This window comes from Dendronephthya gigantea, unplaced genomic scaffold (genome assembly GCF_004324835.1).
Source record: "Dendronephthya gigantea isolate DGI-Jeju-01 unplaced genomic scaffold, DenGig_1.0 000031F, whole genome shotgun sequence".
Taxonomy (NCBI): Eukaryota; Metazoa; Cnidaria; class Anthozoa; order Malacalcyonacea; family Nephtheidae; genus Dendronephthya; species Dendronephthya gigantea.
This window is the reverse complement of record NW_021163041.1, coordinates 567,804-588,553: the sequence shown is the minus strand read 5'-3', so window position 1 is coordinate 588,553 and position 20,750 is coordinate 567,804. Positions and strand designations below refer to the sequence as shown.

The window sequence follows — 20,750 nt, the reverse complement described above, 5'->3', positions numbered from 1 at the left end:
CCCAAACGCGAGTAAAACTCGCAGATGTTTTATTTTAGTTTTAAGTTTACTAGATGACCGATTGTCTAATTTGTCTTGTATTTATTATCATGCCTAGTTTCCTGGCAACATCCTACAACAATTTTTCACATACTATCGTTTGAGCTGTTTTCCACACAGCATAAACACCTTTTATTGACATTTTTATGTGTTTTTAAATTTTTGAAATGTCTCCAGATATTCGATTTTGGTCGTAAAATATGTTATTAAAATTCCTGAAATACCACTGTTGACCTTGAGGACCGGAAAATGTAGGAAAAAACAAGTATATTAAACCGAATTGACTTCACGAAAAACATTAATTATTGTGGTCACTTGATCTTTGGACTAATTTCAAAATAGTTGCATACCTTACAACAACCAAAGGTTAGACAGGTTTCACACAAACCGGCCATACCAAAAATATTTACTGCAACGCGGAAAAATTTGACCCGTGCGGCCGTGCCCATAGGCATAGCCATGCCGAATGCACATATTTTGAAAATCTACTGAAAATGGACCTGTTCTTAATTAGACCCAAATTGTTTGGTCATTGGGATCCAAATCCAAATGGCTTGTTTGGTTTTTGCCATTTTGAGCAGTTTGATCTGTTAGAATTGATCGATCATCCTCGATACAGTAAACGCCAATCTGACAATTTCAGTTGACTTTGTAGGCATGGAAAATCGATGCAATGGGCTGATATAAATCACGTGAATGAACTTTATTTGCTTTGTTCATGAATATTTTCAATTTTTGAGTCACCTTGCTCACACCAACACACACTGATCCATCCTAGATCTTAGCATCAAAAATCGGTATGCAAAACATCAATCAACCGTGCTAAAATAAGCATATTTCAGTTACAAAATTCTTTATGACTTTAGGCGATCAACTTTGGTAGATGAGGTGAAGAGTAGAATGCAAAACTGAAAACATGCATTGTTGCGATTTGAAGTTTGCTTTACTATTAAATCGAGCTTTTTTAGATAATAAATAATAAGCTAAGGGTAGTTTTAGATGTATTTGCACCATTCCTGTACATGCATGGCTTGGCCAATCATTTGGCTAGGTTAAATATTTCTATTTAAAACATTTTAACCATTGAAGCAAGGCCTTAGATGGCCACATCTTGGTAACATAAGATATTATCATAGATGCCCACAAAATAAAAAACAAAGGACCGTAGATCCTGTACAAATTGAATGGACGGTGTAACACGTTGAAAACCAAATCACCCAACATTCTGAATTAACTTCAAGAAATATACAACCATACGTATCATATGTTCAGCTTTATTTCAGGACATCATCAAAGTGGTTTGCCATGCACTTTTCGATTAAAGGTAGTTTTCCCCTAGGATAAATAATGAATTATTCCACCAAACGAAGTTTTTTTTCTTGGTTTTCTTTTCAATTGTGAGAATTCGACCGTAGCGGGGAAAACCACGTTAAAAAAGGTATACACCAATGTCACTAAACGTACTCCTGTGGCAACCAAAATGACTTGTTCTGCATTTTTATCTTCCGTTACATTTCCCATTGGAATTGCACCGACAGCAAGCCGATCCCCATTCCAGTTCCCACCCAGGAAGTAATGGCCACTCCTCAATTGCATTGTACTGTTGACAAACAACAATTAACACCATAATACAAGGTGTTTTATAGGAACATATTCTATTCACATCCTGAAAAAAACGACGATGTTTTAACATTTGGTTAATTCTACTCTACAGTAAGACATTTTGGTCATAAAGGGTTTTTACTTGAAAAAGAAAAACAGCTGATTACTGCTAAATTCAGAGCTACGGCGATTTTTCGACTTATTCGAAGACCAAACTAGTATGATAGTATTATCGTGCTCTTGAAGGAAACTATGAAATACGCAAAGACCCTAAAGCGCAATTATGGAGATTTAATTGTCATCCACTGACGGGGGTAGGAGAATGGGCAGACGTGTACGAACTGTAAATAATATAGGTTGTCGTTTACAAAAAATTCAATGGAAAAGAAGTATGGTCGGGCACTAACTGGGCACACACTGTCAACAAATTACCGATATCTGCCTGACAGGCACGATACTTCCTAGTAATCAAATCAAATGTCATTTACCAGACTAAAACGAAGCTTTCATACAATTTTGTTATTCCAATAAAAAACAGACAACACCAAAAACTGCTTGTTTTTTGTATAAATACTTTGTTTATAAACTGTGTTAAAAATTATACAAATGTAAAACACATAAACAATAAAAACTATAACAACACAACTTTGTTGTACATGTACAAATTCTTATAATCTAACGCTGTTTTCTGCAAGAAACACACCCTTTACTGCCGTCACGCTTACCAATAAGTTAAAACAGGTTCCAAAAAGTGGACTGTCAATATATTAACATTACTTTTCTAGATGCTTGTTTCCAAGGCTATAAGTTCAACTTAAATATAGATTTTAGACAGCAGTAATGTTGTGTGATTCCTGCAATTAATGCCTATCACAGGATATGTTTAATTTAGCGATCCTCTAAAGAGTCCAGCTCAATATATAAACCTCTATGTCACATAGATCCTGCTTAAATTTCTTAAAGAGACCAGCTCTCTTTGACCTTATGTTAAAAATATTTAGGTCCGAAATGACAAGCCACAGCTGAGTTATGTATACCTAATTAACTCTAACATATACCTGGCTTTGGTCTTGTACAGACTAGGTTGTCAAGATAAGCAACCAATAACAAGAAAACTTGTTAAAAAAGTGGTTGCAAATTCTTTTGAAAAAATATGTCACTATTGACAATTGAAACCATCCACTTAAAATACTTTTGCTTAAGTGCAGAGAAATGGTAATTTTCTACATTCCTAGCACAAGCCCAAAACCAGATAACTTCAACTGTTCACATAATTCAAACAGATGTTTAATCGCAATAGGCAAGGCATCTTAATAACTCTCAGTTATATATTACTTTAACTATATTTACAGATGCTACAGTGAGATTGATCTTTATATCATAAAGGTCCATATGAATGAGATAAATACAGTGCTTCTTATTATAGGATGAAAGATTTGACAATATATATCTTACAACTGGATCTTATTATAAAGATCATGAAACTCTATATCTTTGGAATGTGCTTACACTGTATTTATTTTATAAAAGGTAATTAAAACCTCCAGTATGTGTTAAAATACCTACCCTGTGTGTCTATTCAATCCATTATAGTTTTTCAGCTGAATACAACTCAACTGTTAAGGCTTAAAAATTCTAATTTTGTGATTTCCCACATGTTATAATCAGTTCTCATGTTATAAATAACAATTCCGAACTGAATAGGCTATATTGCAAGTCAAACATATGGTTTGTTTTCCTTGGGATTTTCAATACTTTGCTGTGGATAAACAAAGTTAGTCACACCTATTCATAGGGCTAGCAATTTAACAATGCATGGCTCTACCTCTTTTGGACATGTCAACCACAAATGAATTTACTGATTGATATTCAGCTTATACCATGCATCACCCAATGACAAGGCAAAATGGTCATCAACTTCAGAACCAGAAGGTGGAGTGAAGTCTGCATATTCTGCACCAAGACTTCTCCGAAAATGTTCATCAACAACTGGGTCTGCATTTCCTGATGTAATAGGTAATGATTTAACTTCCTTTCGATGAGGTGTTTGAAGATCAGGGACATTAAAACCAACAGGTACACCAACAATGGTATGCGGTCTGCGCTGAAGATGTGCCGAGGTTATTACAGATGGTCTCTGCTGAGGGCGGATCTCTTCATAAAAGCTGCTTCTTGGTGAGACACATAACAATGGTGGTGGCCCAGACATTGGTCTGGGAGGATAAGATGGTTGTTCATCAGTACTAGAAAAAAGATCACTAATTACGGCATTGTCTAGATCATACCATAAACCAATTATGGAGCTTATAATATTCACAATATTATTGTGATCTATAAACAACCATTTGAAAGATATTTCAAATTGCCTGAAGCAATTTGCACAGCTATTATATTCCTATATTGTCTTTGAGATATAGCATTGTATTTAAATTACAAAAACCAATGTATTGGAATTCCTGATGGGAAAGTGTTGCCAATTTATTTCTCAATTAATTTCTATTGAAAAGGTGTCATTGGTCGCGCTTCAAAACATTTCTGTCATTCCGTAAGGGGCAAAAATAGCCGTTTACCCAGCACGGTATCCCCCTTGTCATAGAGGAGTAAAATTTTTGTCTTCCTTTCTGACTATAAATGGATAAATGCATTTTCGACAAGCAGATCACGTTACCGAGAGATTAAAAGCCTTCGTTAATAGACTAGTATCTACTTACAGAGTTTGGGTGCTGGTACATTTCATTTTTCTTCGCCGATAAACGACCTGATCTTTATTAGGCTCTTCTTCCACCTCCATCGATTGTGTTTGTTCTTTGAATTCCATTGCTTGCGATAGAAGAGTATTTGGCTTTGGAATAAATGTGCCTTCCATACCACGCTCGATTTTGGTATCGAAACCTAAAGCGGAAAACATGTCAGAATTTAATTTTGTAACCAAAACATTAAAATACAATAGCGTTGTTTTATTAAAACATGTACTTTGTAACACACAACGAACATAAATTATCGACATTCCTATCCCCACAACATATTTACGTTATTTGACAAAATCGCCCAAATACTTGCACAAGTGAACAGATGATGTTTTTTAATCAGACAAATGAAGATAAAGCGTAAAAAACTACATACTCTTGCCCATCAAAGGAGAAGATTTGGAATATTTCATTCACATGCGTTATATGGAAATCGTTGAAATTTTAGTTTTATAGCAATTTGAATATACAATTTCTATGTTTTATTGAACTGTTTGATAGCGGTGGAATGTAGCATTCTGCGTTATTGTTCCAAATAGTCGCAATTATATATTCCCGAACTCATAATCATTGCCTGACATAACATAATAAAGCTATTTAATTTAGAACAAGTTTTATTGAGGGGCGATCTATTTGCTTTGCTCTTGCCCTTCGCCTACATATTTTAAAGACCAGCAATTTTATGAATTTCCTCAAACAACAAAAACCATGCCATTACCAGTTCGGCATAGGAAGTACGAGGGGGATTTATATGAAATATTCGATACGAGAAATGATACACAAATCTGTATTAAACGCTAGGGTTCTTCTAGTTCGATGAATTCATATATATGGTTAGGCGGATATCATAATTATGAACGATACCGGTATTCAAAACACTCTAGTTTAATCAAGAGAGCATTCCATTTAAAGCATTGCCACGGTATCGGGTGATTGAAATCGCACAGCACTTACTCTCTACAGGCCGTGCTTTTATAATCTCAGTCTCTGTTTCTGTTTCAACAAGCGAAGCTGCTCTTGATAAGACATCCAAAGATGTTTCCACTTCCATTCCCTCCATAACGAAAGTGTTTGTTTGTTCTTGTATTAAGCTAGTCGTTTCGTGATTAGGATTCTGCGGGTATACAAGCAAGAAATTCCGAAGCACTGTAAGAATACAATCTCGAATTCCTTGTCTCGATATAATAACAATTCGATACCAAGTTCAAATGTTGATATCAGAGATTAAAAAGCTCTATCTTTGTGAGCCAAATAGATCAGGTTCTTCCAAATTCCTTCACTTTCAACGCTCATAAACCCAATAGCCTTTTCTACCCTACACAAGTACTGCTGGAGTCTGTCGAAATGTCTCAACTCTCAAGAATGCTGAGAACGACTGCCTGCATGCTTGATCATTATTGACGTGGATACACGGAATCTGATTGGCTGTATTGTAACATGTCATTTCCCGAGACACCCCATTGGTGTTCTTATGACGTCAAACAAATGTTTGCGGACGACATTCTGATTTCTGACCTTGGTAATCTTTGTTGTAAAATTATTGTACCACGGCACTTTAGACTGTCTGTCAGTGTGCGCACGTTGTTTTCGAGCATTTTCATTGTGTCCTTATTACGTTTATTGTCTTGAAACCTGCCCACACGGTTCATAGCATTTCCAATATGTATCAATTTGCTGCACATTTTAGTCGGATTCTTAATATGCCTAGTTGCTTGAAATCACATTTGAAAACGTCATGGTGCACATAACCTTAGCTTCATCACGTTTGAAATATAAATCATTTTTTTCATTTTTAACCCTGACCTGCGACTGGTAGACGGAAACGACAACATCCTATACTCCTATTTACCACCGAAGTTACTGTGTTTTTTTTTTGTGGCAGCCTAGTTAATTATAGAAATCATGAATAACCAGAAAAACAAAACTGATGACCCGCTTTGTTTGAATGCCTAAATTAACATGTCGTTTAGACTAATTCAGTGGTCTGGATGGAAACAACTATAAATTAAGAGGTCCCTATACCAACCCATATGCCATTTGAACAGTCTTTACCTTACAGTACTTTCTGATACTTATTGGTTGCTTTGAAATACTTTCAGTGAGGAAAAAAACATGAATCACATACACTTTTCATTTTTGGATGGTATTTACTTATAAAGGCAATGATTTTATCTCCCCTAACTCAATATAAACTCCATGTGCACAGTGTTGTACATATTGTGTCATTTTCATCTTAATTGTTTTGTCCACATACTATGAAGTCCGTTGACAGATCAGTTTGAGTGCATGCGGAGAAACAGGGTTTTAATTTTAGATTTAGCTATTTATACTTGGTGGTCGATTCGTATGTCAAATATAAACACGTAAATCAAATTACGGATCACATCAAAAAGATAAAACACAAACAATTAATAGACATGTGACTTGATTACCTGGCTGACAATCTCCTATAAGGAAATGTCCTGCTCTGGATAGGGCCATACTCAATTGCCATCTGTATTCTGACCAACATTTATCTCTACCCATATACTCAATAAATAAATATTCTGCTATCACCAATTCAACAAGCTGAGTGATGGGAAAAAAGGGAACTGAGAGGATAAAATGATTTACTAGCAGGTAGAGTCAAGGAAGGAAAATTGTGAAGAAGCATTCTGTGATAAGGCGACACCTGGCCTTGGGTTATCTTTTGCAAGTGATCAGTTCCACCAGTGAAAAAGGCAAAGAAAGGTGACTCTAAGGTCTAAGGTTCCAACCGTCAAAGACACAAACATGGTGGTTGCTATCCTCGCAGTATATATAATAGATAACGATATAATGAGTAGCAATGAGAAACGTTGGACTCACCGACTGGTCAGATAACAAATCAATATATATTGTTTTATATTTTACTGCGAATATACGTGTATTTGTCTTTATACAAATTTTAACAATTTTAAAATTAATCAGTGCTAACTGAAATCAGGCAGGAAATAGTCTAATTAAACCACAGGCCACGCACTAGTTGCCACTGGAACAAGCTGAATCTATATAATACTGTCATAATACACCGTTTACTGTATTTGGTTTTAGTTACGATAAACTTGCTATCGTTATTAGTTATCAACACTCTTACGAGGTAAGGTTTAAAAGACCCTGATCTGCAAGGCTGGTTTGTTATATTGCATTGTGAATGTGATTACAACGTTGCCCCGTTGGGCTCCAGATATACAACAAAAGCTGAAACATTCAGCGAGCGTGGAATGATAGGTGACCTATTTCGAGACAAGTTCTGAAATATTCACTGCAACCCAATTTAAAACAGGCGACACCGATAATCTTTTGCGAGTTTACCGAAATGCATGTCTATGTAAGCGAAGTTTTTAGTTTTAGTCTTCCACAAGTCTACCTTTTTTAATTATAACTTTATAAGCTGAGCGTCATGGCTAAATTTACCACAGGCACAATATATACAATATATAAAATGCAAAATAGATCACGAGTGAAGATGGTTGGTGATTAGTATCCGTGGCAACCTCGTCACAGTATGACATGTACACGCACAAAGAAGCTCTTTTGGAATGTCGTTTGTTTTCGCATGCCGTACGCACTTAACCGCTTCCTTCGATAATTTAATAATTATATCCGTGGTATTTCAAATATTTTATATTTTTCTAAAAGGCTAAACGGCATCTTTCTTATAGAGCAGCGTCTTTATACCATGCTGCAACGGCTTCAAACTGAGGAAATAAACTTTTCGCAAAGACAAATGTTTTATTACTTTTATAAAAGAGATTAGTCATTAGACGTGCTAGTTCGTCATCGGACATATGATTAATAAAGAATACAAGTTAAATATTTAAGTGTTTCATGAGACACAAGTACACAAATTAGGTTGGCCAACATTGTATGAAGATTCTTCAGTTGAAAGTCAGTGGATGATATTGATTGTTGGTTAGCTTCCAAGACAGCTAGTTCCGTGTTTCTTAGTTCCTCGTTTTCCTGAAAGAAGGGAATCATGATTCCCTTCGGAGCTACCATTGTATATTTCTAACTGTCCGGCCCCAGACAGCTGGAAAAGGCAACTGCTAGTATCATATAGGATAGACTTCGGTTATCTTAAATTTTAAAGACAAAATCATCACCAAATAATTGGCATCTTAAATATTGCTTAGTAGGACCCCTTCGCGACTTTAGAAGTATCCAGAAACTATCAAGCGTGCGTCTAACAAAGGTAATTTTTTGGTATCAGCATGATGCATCAATCATGATAAACATCTTTTGATTAACATGTCCACATTTCCAATAACCAATTTTGAATTCTAACTTGCCGTTTACATTTTTACCTTGATTTTATTGTGACAGCCCAATGATGTAGAGTATAGAATATATGACGTGCACCTATAATCAGTAAAACTTATCACCAATTAGCTACCACTTACTTCTATCGTGCACGTCTTCCCAATATTGACTGTTTAATGAAATGCCTATGGCAACAACGGTTCCGATTAGCGGAGAACTCACTTTTTATCTGATGTAACCCTTTAAAACTGAAGTTACTAGATAACGACAATGATAGCCATACGGTAAAAAATTCTGTCGGCGTCGGCAGATCGATTGTGTATGAGCTTTATAATTATACTGAAATGAGTATGATAACAACATCATGCAATGCATGCCTACCGATGATAACTGATCTATATATATATATATATAAAAGATAATGATTTTTTCCCGAAAGATTCTATAATGATTTATTCCTCGAAAGATTGTAGATGCCTGATAGTAAAACTACTGTTTTACCTAAATAGAAATAAAAGAAACTCGTAATTACGCTTTTGTAACCTACAGTTTGTCCTCAGACAGTAGCTAAAAGTTAACCGAAAAATGTTTTGAGATTTTCGAAAACATAAGCAGTCAGTATTCCTGACTAGATTTGTCATAAGCGAGTTCATTTGTATTAAAACAAATATTTTATCCGTGCACGTTTCTGTCGAGCGGTACCGTGTAACGGTGTTGGTCACCAGATAACTTGCCCAGATAAATTTGGCGCAAATTGGCGCATGTAAACAGGTGCGTGACCATAGACCATACTGAGCAACTTCCACGTATTTAACTTTCCAAACCATGCACGCATAATCGCATTAGCTGTGATGAAAATGCCAATGTACGATGAAGTTCCTTGGTGGCAAGTATAAATTGAAAAAGATTGCAAAAGATCGGCTTTTGGCTGTTACTAAACATCAGGCGTAATTTTTCGCCAAGAACTCAACTACTCAACAGTCACCTATAATGACTGTATTTAACGACTCTTTTAAAACGTGATAATAATATAATAATAAGACCTTCCTCAAAAACAGTCATCGCTAAATTTATCTTTCTTTGTTCTGAAGTCAGAGAAAGAAAATAATGAGGTATGTGTCCTGTTTTCTGTTTCATGCTGGGATGATTAGTTTTTCGGATATCCGCAGCGATAACAACTCAATTACGTCATATATTTCGCAGAATTAACAAGTGCGTAGCGAGAGGTAGGCGAGAGGCTACGCGTTTGGGGGTCCCAGCATAGAAATAGGTGCAAGTATCAAATTTAAGAACAAAAACTGATTGTGGAATAGGCGTGATTTCTATATCAAAATTTCTTATAGAAATCGTCTGTGTTAGTACACTGAGTCATGTGAGCTTGGTTAGGACCATGAGAAAAGGTGCCCTCGTAAATCACAATTGACAATTGTAATTGGTCCTTCACAATCCATGGAGTGTGGCTTAAACCGCATGCTGAAATATTCACTTACCAGACAGTAATCCGAACATGTCAACAGTGTAGAAATGTATCCTGTATGGCCTGCCTGTAACTCTTGACAAATTCCGGTTCCCAGGCATTGATTGCGACCTTGCTAAGATTGTTGTTTTAGAAAAAATAAACATAAACAGTTGAACCTATTTAAAGAAGTTAACACCTAATATATGCTTTATAGTGCCCGATGCGAAACCGCTATTTAATAAACCAGAGGCAGAGCAGTAACCGAACGTTGGACGATTGTACCTTACGTGCATGACAGCATGTGATGATTTCTGTAGATGATTTCTGCGGATTTTAAGCTTAATTTATTAGGTTAATAATTCACGATGAGTTTATTCATCTCAATGGTTAAAATATTCGGGGGGCCAACTCGGGGGGGTTGAAACTTTGCCCATACGTAGGAGGAAGTTGCCAGTTGGGAAAGACTATGAAATCATAGCAATGATTAATGATAATATAATAGATATACATATTATGAATATTATGAAACCAAAGACGAAAAAGATTCACGACTCGAAAAGTTTGTATATTATACAGTTCTAAAAACCTATAAAGCTTTTTATATTTTAACATTTTTAGTAACAGTTTTTATGCTGATTGATAATACAAATGGATCAATAAAATGGAGTCATTGGGTATAAAAAATTATACGTTTTATTTGGAACACACAGAATTATTTTTAATATAAGATTGTTGAAATTTTACTCAGTTAAAACATAAAACATGCCTTCCTCGGGTAGATCAAGTCGCTACCAGCGTGTAAGCTACCGTGGATATAATGACGATATAAGTGGTACTAGTTCATCACAAATGCCAGTTTTTGAAGAATTAAATGATTATAATCATGATGAACATGAGGTAGAACTTGAACGTATTCATCCAGATCAGACAGATGATGATGACCATGTGGACATAAATGTAAAATATGACGACTTTGATACAATAGATTGGACTAGAGACAGACAGCAAGATCAGGTTCGGATTCGAAGAATGAAAGAATTAAAAAGGGGGTCATTTTTTGAAAGAATAGCGGAGGCCCATGATGCATGGTCTGGGTGGCTTGTTGTGTTACTAGTTGGAATAAGTTGTGGATTGTTTGCTGGGGTTATTGATATTGGGGCAGACTGGATGTTTGATTTAAAGGAAGGTGTCTGTGCAAGTCAAGTTTGGCTCAATAAGGAATCATGTTGTTGGGCTGATAATTCATCGTTCAATACCCATGATGATGGGTGTTCACAGTGGAAAACATGGTCAGAAGTGTTTGAAGCGAGCAGTAAAACTAGTTCATATGCTTCAAATTACTTTATGTTCACTTTTTCTGGAATATTGTTTGCCTTAATTTGTGTCACTTTGGTTCATACATTTGCACCATATGCTTGTGGTAGTGGAATCCCAGAGGTATGTGACATTGCATTGAAATTTTATTTAATCCAAGAAACCATTTATTTGCAATAAGAACATCTGACAGAATATCAAATTTTAACCTATGCTGAAAAAAAGCTGAAAGTTGAGTAATATAAAAAACATATCCAGCTTCGTGCCACTGACGTACTCTGTATGCAGAGGTCTATAGATTTAATGGCTTCTGATATGTCATACAGAATTGTGTACATTAATTAGAATTGCAATGTACTGCTCGTTGCAATTTGTTCATATGATCACGTTATACTTTGTTTTGCAATAAAGTTATTTTTGAATTTGTTCAGATTAAGACCATGCTTGGTGGTTTTATAATTCATGGTTATTTTGGATTATGGACTCTGGTAGTAAAATCTCTTGGTATGATGCTGGCTGTTGCTGCTGGGTTAAGTCTTGGTAAGGAAGGTCCACTGGTACATGTTGCTTGTTGTTGTGGAAATGTCTTTGCAAAGCTCTTTCCTAAGTATCGCAAGAATGAGGCAAAAAAGCGAGAGGTAAAGGATGAAAAAGTAGATAAGAATAATGGTTCTATAACTAGAACACACAATAACTAAAATAATCATTGTTATAACACTTCTTAGTTGCATGTATAAATCAGTCAGATATAATGTATTTGTATACTATCATATTTTGTATACTATAAAGAATCAATATATTTTCCCTTCTAATTATCCGTCTAGCTTTGCCTCTGATCACAATAACTGAATACAAATAATTTCAGGTTTTGTCTGCAGCATCAGCAGCAGGAGTTTCAGTTGCATTTGGAGCTCCAATTGGAGGAGTGTTGTTTAGCTTGGAAGAGGTAGGAGAATTTCAGATTCTTAACCCTGCATGGCCAGGACTAGTGAGCTTTAAGAAATTATTAGCATTTTTTATTATTTAAACATATTTCCAGGTGTGTTTACACATGTTTTTGTATAGTATTTTTGTGCTGTTATAAAAGAACAGACGGATCCCTCTTTACAAGGGAGGCTTTTTGTCATATAAACACTCAACCTGCTTTTACCTGAACATTAATAATTGTTAGACTTATGTAATTATTTGATCATGATCACATTATTCGATCATGAGCCTTTCAGAGCATTATGGAGGTTCCCCTCTAACTGGTAAAGATTGCTCTGTAAAATTACTTGCTCACATATTTTCTTAAATGACTATAAATGCAAGATACACTCACATAAATTGCAACATTTATCTGTATCTACTTACCTTACACTTCACTCAAACCTTGTACTCCATTGTTTTTAAAATATTGCCTTTTTTTCATAATGCAATATATTTCTCCCTGTATTTTAGGTTAGTTATTACTTTCCAATGAAAACTTTATGGCGATCATTTTTCTGTGCAATGGTGGCTGCAGTAACTTTGAAGTACATGAATCCATATGGAACTGGAAAGCTTGTCTTATTTTATGTACAATATACCACCCCATGGAAAGTTTTTGAATTAGTACCTTTTGCTTTACTTGGAATTTTTGGGGTAAGGTTAACTTTTTGTACAGTTTATCAATTTGTATAAATTTGTACATAATATGTCGACAATTGTGCTTCACCTTAGGGTTGTAATTTACGATGGTACTGTTGTTTACTGTAGTTGCAAAGACTATAGTAACATTAAGGTATTAATTAACTGGACAAATTTGGCCGTAACTATCGCCTTGTAAGCTTTGCGGTAGACGCCTGCCTGCACAGATGACTAGCAATTAATAGCAAATTGTTTTATAGGGATTATTTGGCGTGTGGTTTAACAAGCTAAATATGTGGTGGTGTAAACTACGAAAGACAACATTGTTAGGAAAATATCCAACAACTGAGGTAGAATTTATGTAATATTCAGCCAGCTCACACCGTTTAAATACTCTTCAAAAAAGCGGCAACTCGATCTCTAAGGGTTTTGTATCTTTCCGTTGTAGGTATTGGTCGTCACGCTAATTACGGCTTTAGTTGCTTACCCCAATCCATTAACACGACAAAATACCAGCATGCTTATAAAGGAATTATTTCAACAGTGTGAACCTGACGACCTAAGTGATTTGTGGTAAGGTATAATCCAAGCATAAGTAGTAACCCATGGAATTTTTTCTCTTTTTTGTACACATAGTGTATTATGTAGATTATGATTTTGTTGGAAGTTTTTGGTGGATGTTTTTCAAGAAATCCGAAATATTATTTTGTTGTTGCAGTGATTACAAAGGAAACACAACGATTAACGTGAATAATGGTGAATATCCTGCTGCTGAAGCTGGTCCAGGTGTCATCAGGTCAATATGGATGCTTTTCTTAGCTATGTTGTTTAAAGCGGTGATTACTGTCTTTACGTTTGGAGTAAAGGTAATAATGAAATCCAGTGACATAAACGTTAAACGTATAGTATAGGCTTCGGCCCAAAATACATGTCCTGTACTTAGCAGAGCAATCGCTTTAGCGGCTATTTTTTTTTCTCACGAAGGTGCCTGCTGGTTTGTTTATTCCAACAATGGCAGTGGGCGCGTGTGTTGGTCGTATTACTGGTATTGGGGTGGAACAACTCGTTCTGTAAGTATGCAATAGTATATATCCACTTAGCTATCGGTGTATATACCCTAGAAAGTTAGAAACGCTACTCTTTACTTCTTTATTTCTCTCTTCCTCCCCCGGTTCCTACACCCCTGCAGCAAAACATTTTATTTTACAAAACGCGCCTACTCCATTGAATACAAATGTGCATGACCATATCATTTAGACAGAAAAATACAGTAAACCTTAGCAACCAATAGCGGGCTTTAGAATCTCAAGAATAGATTCACTACAAGTAAAAAAAACTCTTGTGAAAGTCTTTGAAGAATCAGAAACTAGACGTGAACAATCTTTTCAGTAGCGTGTAATTACTAATTTACTAGCAGGTTTTCGTTCACTTCATAAAATATTGTGTTTTTATGGCAGCCACTATCCTGATTTCGCTATATTTGAAATATCATGTCGTAATACTGTCGGTGCTTGCGTTCAACCTGGTCTTTACGCTATGGTCGGTGCTGCGGCTGCGTTAGGTGGAGTCACAAGAATGACAGGTACTGTAACTATTTTAGTCCAGTATCTTATCAAGTTTATGTGAAACTCCGTTCATAATGAATGGGATTTTTTAGATTTTCTGTTCTACTTTTTTAGAACAACGCTTAGGCCTGGGTTAAACGTCGCATTTTGGTCGCGTCGAATGCAATTTAAACAATAGATAATGAGATGATAAACTTAATCAAGCTTTATTATCAATTTATCATCTCATTAACGCGACCAAAATGCGACGTTTAACCTAGGAATCATTCACACGAGAACAAGAGTACCAATCACTGACTATGCAATATTGCCTATTGGTATATTTTCTTGCATTTATAGTATCGTTGGTTGTGATAATGTTCGAGCTTACTGGGGGGCTCTTTTATATTGTACCAATGATGCTTGCAGTCGTTATGAGTAAATGGGTTGGTGATGCATTTGGCAAGGGGGGAATGTATCCTTTTAAATTATCATCACCGAATGAGTTTATACGATTATGAAAAGACGTGAAGTATGAGCGCTTTCAGTACTGATCAACAAGATTTTCCTCAAGCAAACCCTTGACATTTCGTTCAGTTATGATAGTCATATCGCGCTTAATATGTATCCATTTTTGGACAACAAAGAAGAGTTTGCTTATACTTCGCTGGCTGAAGACGTCGCAAAACCAAGGTGTGCATATATAATGTATAAAATAATTTTGTTTTGGTTTGTGTATTTTCCACTGATTTTCTGTTCTACTTTTCTATAAAACACTGTAGAAAATTTGAACCTGCGATCAGTTGTGTGACAAAAGATAGTTCTACCATCGAACAATTAGGTAAGATCAATTTCGCTGCCGGCGATAAGAATAGGGAGTTTGAGCAAGGCAACGAAGTACGAAGACGAAGACAAACTTCACAATTTTTTAACGTCTGCGCATCATCACGTCTTCGTACTTCGTTTCCTTGCTCAAACTCGCTATAATTGGCATTACGCCAACTACCAAATGTGTGGTGATATCAGATAAGTTATCAGGACCATTCTGAGAATAAATATCACGGCAGAAAAAAAAATTTTGTTTCTTTCCGAAATATGCCAAATTATAGGCCGTCGGCTGTGGGTTGAATAATAGATAGTTTTAAATGTTAAAACGAAATTTTCTCGACAACAGTGAGTCAAAAGTGAACTGAAATTCTAAAAGATACCATTATTAAGTTATTCCAAAAACTTATAAGCGTAAATGTATCAATCTGATTACAGAAATTTTGTTGGAAGAGACCAATTTCAAAGGTTTTCCAGTGGTTGATGACATGGAATGTATGCGACTATATGGTTACGTGAGAAGGAAAGAGCTGGTGTTAGCTTTAGGTAGGGGAATTGGGTACGAGGTATTTATAATTGGTATTTATTGTTTAGATTGTTTGGAAGCTTGGAAGGGGGGTTACTAACAGTTAGGGCTGCTTTCCGCACGTAAAAGTTTAAAATAATTTAAATTATACTTATAAAATCTACGATTGAATAGATGCACAGAGTTAGATACTGTTCAAGATGTGGTATGTTTTTTCTGCAATAAAATTAATTATATAGCAACTTAAAAATTTGCACGTACGTGGGAAAACAGGAAAAATGCGACACTGGAAAACAGCCCTTGGTGAGATATAAAACACATGCAAAAAAACAAAGTTAGCGACAGAACGTAAAGTACAGTAGGTATTTCCTAAGTGATTAATAAACTATATTTTCATTTTCCAGAAAATGCTCGTGCAAAAAACCCTGGTGTGGTGTCACTCTCCATAGGATATTTCACCAAGCACGCTCCACGCATCGAAATATCGCATCCTCCACCTGTCAACCTTAGACACACTTTGGATGAGGTATTTATAAGCGCAAGTTGTATTCATTATTTTGGGCACGATGTTCATAAAACAACTTCATGTAATTTCTGTAACGACCAAGTATAGTTTACATATGGCACCGACTGTTTCGATATTAAATTCATGCAGTTGTCACCTTTCCCCCCAAAGGGTTTCACAAGATATTTTCGCAACTCTAATCAGCTCATTTATTTTCTATATATATAGAGTCCTCTTCAAGTCTCCTATACAACACCAATGGAAGTTGTGGTGGAAATGTTTCGTAAACTGGGTTTAAGACAAGTTTTGGTAACGAGGGACGGGTATGTTCCTCGCAGTTACCAGTTACTAGTTTACTAGCTAATATAACTCAATCTACAGAGTGTATAAAAAAGAAGACCTTTACTTCAGAAATTAAACTATTGTTATAATTTAAATGCCTGATCAATTTTGCAAGCCCATCGCTGCGCAAACATGCACAATCCGAGTAAAATCTAATGCATGGCACGAATTAATACTGCTCATTATTTTCGCACCGGCGTTGGATTTCGATCAAGAACCTTTCTCAAAACGCGCTTTGTACCACAGCTGTACCTTAGATCTGGATATAAGTCTGGACCATGCATATTGTGCAGAATTTTGCTTTTAGAAGTTATGTCAAATTCCGAGTTTGAATTATAACAATAGGTTAATTTCTAAAGGTCTTTTTTATACACCCTGTAGTCCCTTCAATATACAGTACGACAGGAGTGGATCCAACACTAGTGCACTAATTTGCATGACACAAGAAAACTGCTCAAAATAGCCATTTTGTTTTGTAATGCAAATTAGTGCACTAGTGCTGGATCCACCACTGCAGTACGACTCCTGAGTCATATGCCATATGTACTGTAACATGTGCACCAATGTTGAAACCCAAAAAACCAACATGTGTGCATGTGATATAGAGCCAAGGGTTCACCATTAAGATTCAGGAAATGTTGCTTTACAACAAAAACTGTACACTTGCTAATTCTTCATTTATAGAGGTGTAACTGGTATTATAACAAAAAAAGACGTCATCAAACATGTTCAAGTAATGGATAGAAAAAAACCAAATGTTGTCAGATATGGTACATTGTAGTACAATTGCACAAGAGGAGTTGTAATTATGCAATCAAAGACCCTGATGTGTTATTATTGTCACTAGGCTGGCCATGTTCATTTTATGTTCCTACTTTACTTGTATATGAACACAACACTATATTGTACCTCTTTCTCAATGTCTTGACATTCTACCACATAGGGTTACATGTTTTTAATGTTAACATTACCTATCTTCATTTTAATATTCTTATTTGCGGTAGCATTATAATGTCTACTGTGCAGGTCTTACAATTCCATAGTATTTTTAGAGAATTAAAGCCTTTCACTAATATATAAAATGAGAGAGACTAATAGATTAAAGTGCTGTTTAAAATGAGCTATTTACTGTAAAATAAAATATTTAATGCCAAGTTAACACTGTGTATTGTAACACTTTTATTTAATTTCTACATTGTAGAATACAAATTTTGTAAAAACATCTGCAAACATAATTAGTGAACTAAATACTACTTGGCTTGTAAACCTAATAGTTCAATAATATAGCTAAAATAATTTGAAATCTTCAAGCTGGACATATAAATCATCTTGAACAGGCTGACAGAAAACTTCAGATTTACAACTAAGCACTCTGCATTTGAAATCCTTGTTAAGCTCTTAAAAAGATTCCAAATTATTGCATTAAAAAACATTCAAATTGTGATAGTTAAAATCTATATATATAACACCAGTGTTTCTTAAATATGATTTTATCATAAATATTTATGAATTGAATGTTGTATCTAATAAAATTAGAGTGATGTTTCTGACTTTGTTGCAAAATTCGGATTATTTCTTTGATTAAGACTGGATGAAATAAATCAAAAAATGAATGTAGGAAGTTCAAACTTGTGTAAAGGATTTAACTTAACTCAATGCCATGGTAGATCTGAAGCACTCTATTGAACCTTATCAAATATTTAATTATAATTATGGGAAGTACAGTCCCATACTTTTAATAAAATACAAAAGAACATTGACTCCAATATGTTTTGATAAGACTGCAGTCACCATTATATTGATTATAAATTAAGTTGACTATAAGCTATGGTGATTAAAATCTAGTCAAAACATAGTTTCCATCCTTATATATTGAATTAAGAAACATAAGGCCTTTAACCTAAAACATCAAATACCGTGCCTCTTGTAGGATAACATAGCATAGGTACATCACAAGATGATTTTGCAATGACCAAGTCCTGAATATTGGAACATAAATAGTGGTGACATTTAATGCAATTTCATTGAAAACACAATGGCAACCACAATTAATTATACCACGCTTCTTCTCGAGCTTTCACAATATATGATTCAATCTGTAAAAATTTATGTTTAAAAAGATTAACAAAATGCTACAATCTTCGCTGCCTTGGCAACTGGTTACCACCCTATAACATAGCTAACAAGATCTGCAGAGCAAACATCATAAGTGTACCTGCTCTATTAGTTTATCATCAGCAGGTATCTTCTCTTCCTTCATCACTTCATAAAGGTTTTCAACTCCAACCCTTAGCATTGTAGGAAAAGCAAACATTTTATTATGGAGTTAAGTTTTTTTTGGGAAATACCTAGGATGAATCTGGATACAACATAAAGAACTTAGGGAGCTATGCAATGAGCATAAGTGAGCAGGATTTACTAGAAGGGTATCATTGATGTAATATGTCTCATTATGCTGTTGAATATAGTTTGCCTGGTCATTTAGTGTTTAGTAGCAAAATAAACAGAAATACCTATTAAAGGACTATATATAGCTTGTCAAATTAGGTACCTGTCATTATATTTTATTAATAAATGAAATGCTTCTGTATAGAATTCTATTCCAGGAGCCTTGGGTGGGTTTGAGAAGTACATTTCTTGAACCTTAAATAAAAGGAAAAACTTGTGAAAAAAGTCTGATAAAAAGAATGTACACTGTTAACAGTTTGTCATATCTAGCTTAGGTTTCAAACAGTAAGATATAAGTAGAGTTTTTTATTGAATTTCAAAGGTCTAAATAAATGTAAGCTAAGTATTCTTTACCAGTCTGTGCCAATAGCCTTTGATGACAAGTATTGTACATACCTTTTCCAAGAGAATTCTACGTTCATCTATTTCTTCTATAGTTGCCTAAAAATATTAGGTTACTTATAGGTATTAAGGGAGAAGAAAGCATGCCTGAAAATCTTATTTTGGAAGCTAGTCTGAAGCACCTTTTTTAGAATCCTTTATCTATTTCTTTCAGTAAATTGGTTGAAGGAGCCACTGCCTAGTTCATTTGCATGCAAAGCTAAAATGGGAACCCATGCCAATTTTGCATGCAATGTTTGGTTCAGTAGCCTGAGCACATATAAAATTGGGTACAGGTAAACATTTTAGCCATGAATTATATTTTTCTCCTTTAATTACGGCCAAACACCCCCTCCCTCCAATTTCACTGTTGGGCATATTATCAAATAAAAATACTATTTTCTAACCAGTGCAGAAAGTATGTATCACAAAACTAAGATGCCAGGGATGCCAAGGCTGATGTCTCTTATTTATCTACTCATACTTTTAGAGATCTTGGGCACAATGGCACATTGCAGTGATTGCACACATGCAATGCCACAATGCCACAGCAATGAAGGAGCATTATGAACCAAACTTATTTGTTGATTTCATATATGTACAGTAGTTTTTAAGTATTTTTAACACTCAGGTCTTAGTTTATAAACATAAATAACATTCATGTTACCACTTTTTGTTCTGGGATTTCGCCGTGCAGCCATCTTATAAACCAAGATTTAGGTTTTTCTGTTTCTTCTGTTGTATCGGTGCCTTCTTCAGTAGATACTGTTGACTGAAACCGTTTAAATGAACTCGCATATTTACACTGTTGACCATCAAAAAATGCTAAAAAATGAAGAAACATTGTAGGTTTATAATAAAATCAATATCAAATTGTGTAATCTTAAATTTTCTTTTGCACGTTTTCCTAAAATTCTGGTTACTAAACACAGTAGCACAATATATAATGAATAAAATTTTCCCATTGTATATAGAAAGAAATACTTACTCTCATTCAACAAAGTTCTCGGCATGGATTTTAAAACAGGAACTGATTGCAGTCTTCTTACAAGAGTATGAAATGGTCGGACAAGTCGAAATGCTGCCATCTTGGTTCGCATGGACAGTACCGGGGGGGGAAACACTTACA

At 35.1% G+C, this 20,750-nt stretch overlaps 3 protein-coding genes across 3 annotated transcripts; 1 reads left to right on the top strand and 2 right to left on the bottom strand.

The window, feature by feature from the left end:
* Positions 1 to 3,354: 3,354 nt before the first annotated feature.
* On the bottom strand, positions 3,355 to 5,767 carry LOC114524597. The gene is made up of 3 exons (XM_028545732.1): positions 5,343 to 5,767; positions 4,353 to 4,533; positions 3,355 to 3,884 (listed from the first exon to the last, which is right to left on the bottom strand). The coding sequence occupies exons 1-3, from the start codon at positions 5,446 to 5,448 to the stop codon at positions 3,497 to 3,499; spliced, it is 675 nt and encodes a 224-aa protein (XP_028401533.1). The 5' UTR covers positions 5,449 to 5,767; the 3' UTR covers positions 3,355 to 3,496.
* A 4,813-nt stretch (positions 5,768 to 10,580) lies between these two features.
* LOC114524572 (H(+)/Cl(-) exchange transporter 4-like) lies at positions 10,581 to 18,174 on the top strand. Its single transcript, XM_028545690.1, has 16 exons — positions 10,581 to 11,565; positions 11,874 to 12,080; positions 12,308 to 12,388; positions 12,883 to 13,065; positions 13,311 to 13,400; positions 13,499 to 13,623; positions 13,769 to 13,916; positions 14,035 to 14,120; positions 14,508 to 14,632; positions 14,955 to 15,069; positions 15,192 to 15,287; positions 15,377 to 15,435; positions 15,858 to 15,965; positions 16,350 to 16,471; positions 16,679 to 16,773; positions 17,477 to 18,174. The coding sequence occupies exons 1-16, from the start codon at positions 10,891 to 10,893 to the stop codon at positions 17,571 to 17,573; spliced, it is 2,412 nt and encodes an 803-aa protein (XP_028401491.1). The 5' UTR covers positions 10,581 to 10,890; the 3' UTR covers positions 17,574 to 18,174.
* Positions 18,175 to 18,332: 158 nt separating this feature from the next.
* Positions 18,333 to 20,742, bottom strand: LOC114524576. Its single transcript, XM_028545697.1, has 7 exons — positions 20,610 to 20,742; positions 20,289 to 20,446; positions 19,637 to 19,681; positions 19,344 to 19,435; positions 19,008 to 19,080; positions 18,851 to 18,888; positions 18,333 to 18,771 (listed from the first exon to the last, which is right to left on the bottom strand). Exons 1-7 carry the CDS (start codon positions 20,719 to 20,721, stop codon positions 18,693 to 18,695), a joined length of 597 nt encoding a protein of 198 aa, XP_028401498.1. The 5' UTR covers positions 20,722 to 20,742; the 3' UTR covers positions 18,333 to 18,692.
* Between the last annotated feature and the right edge of the window lie 8 nt (positions 20,743 to 20,750).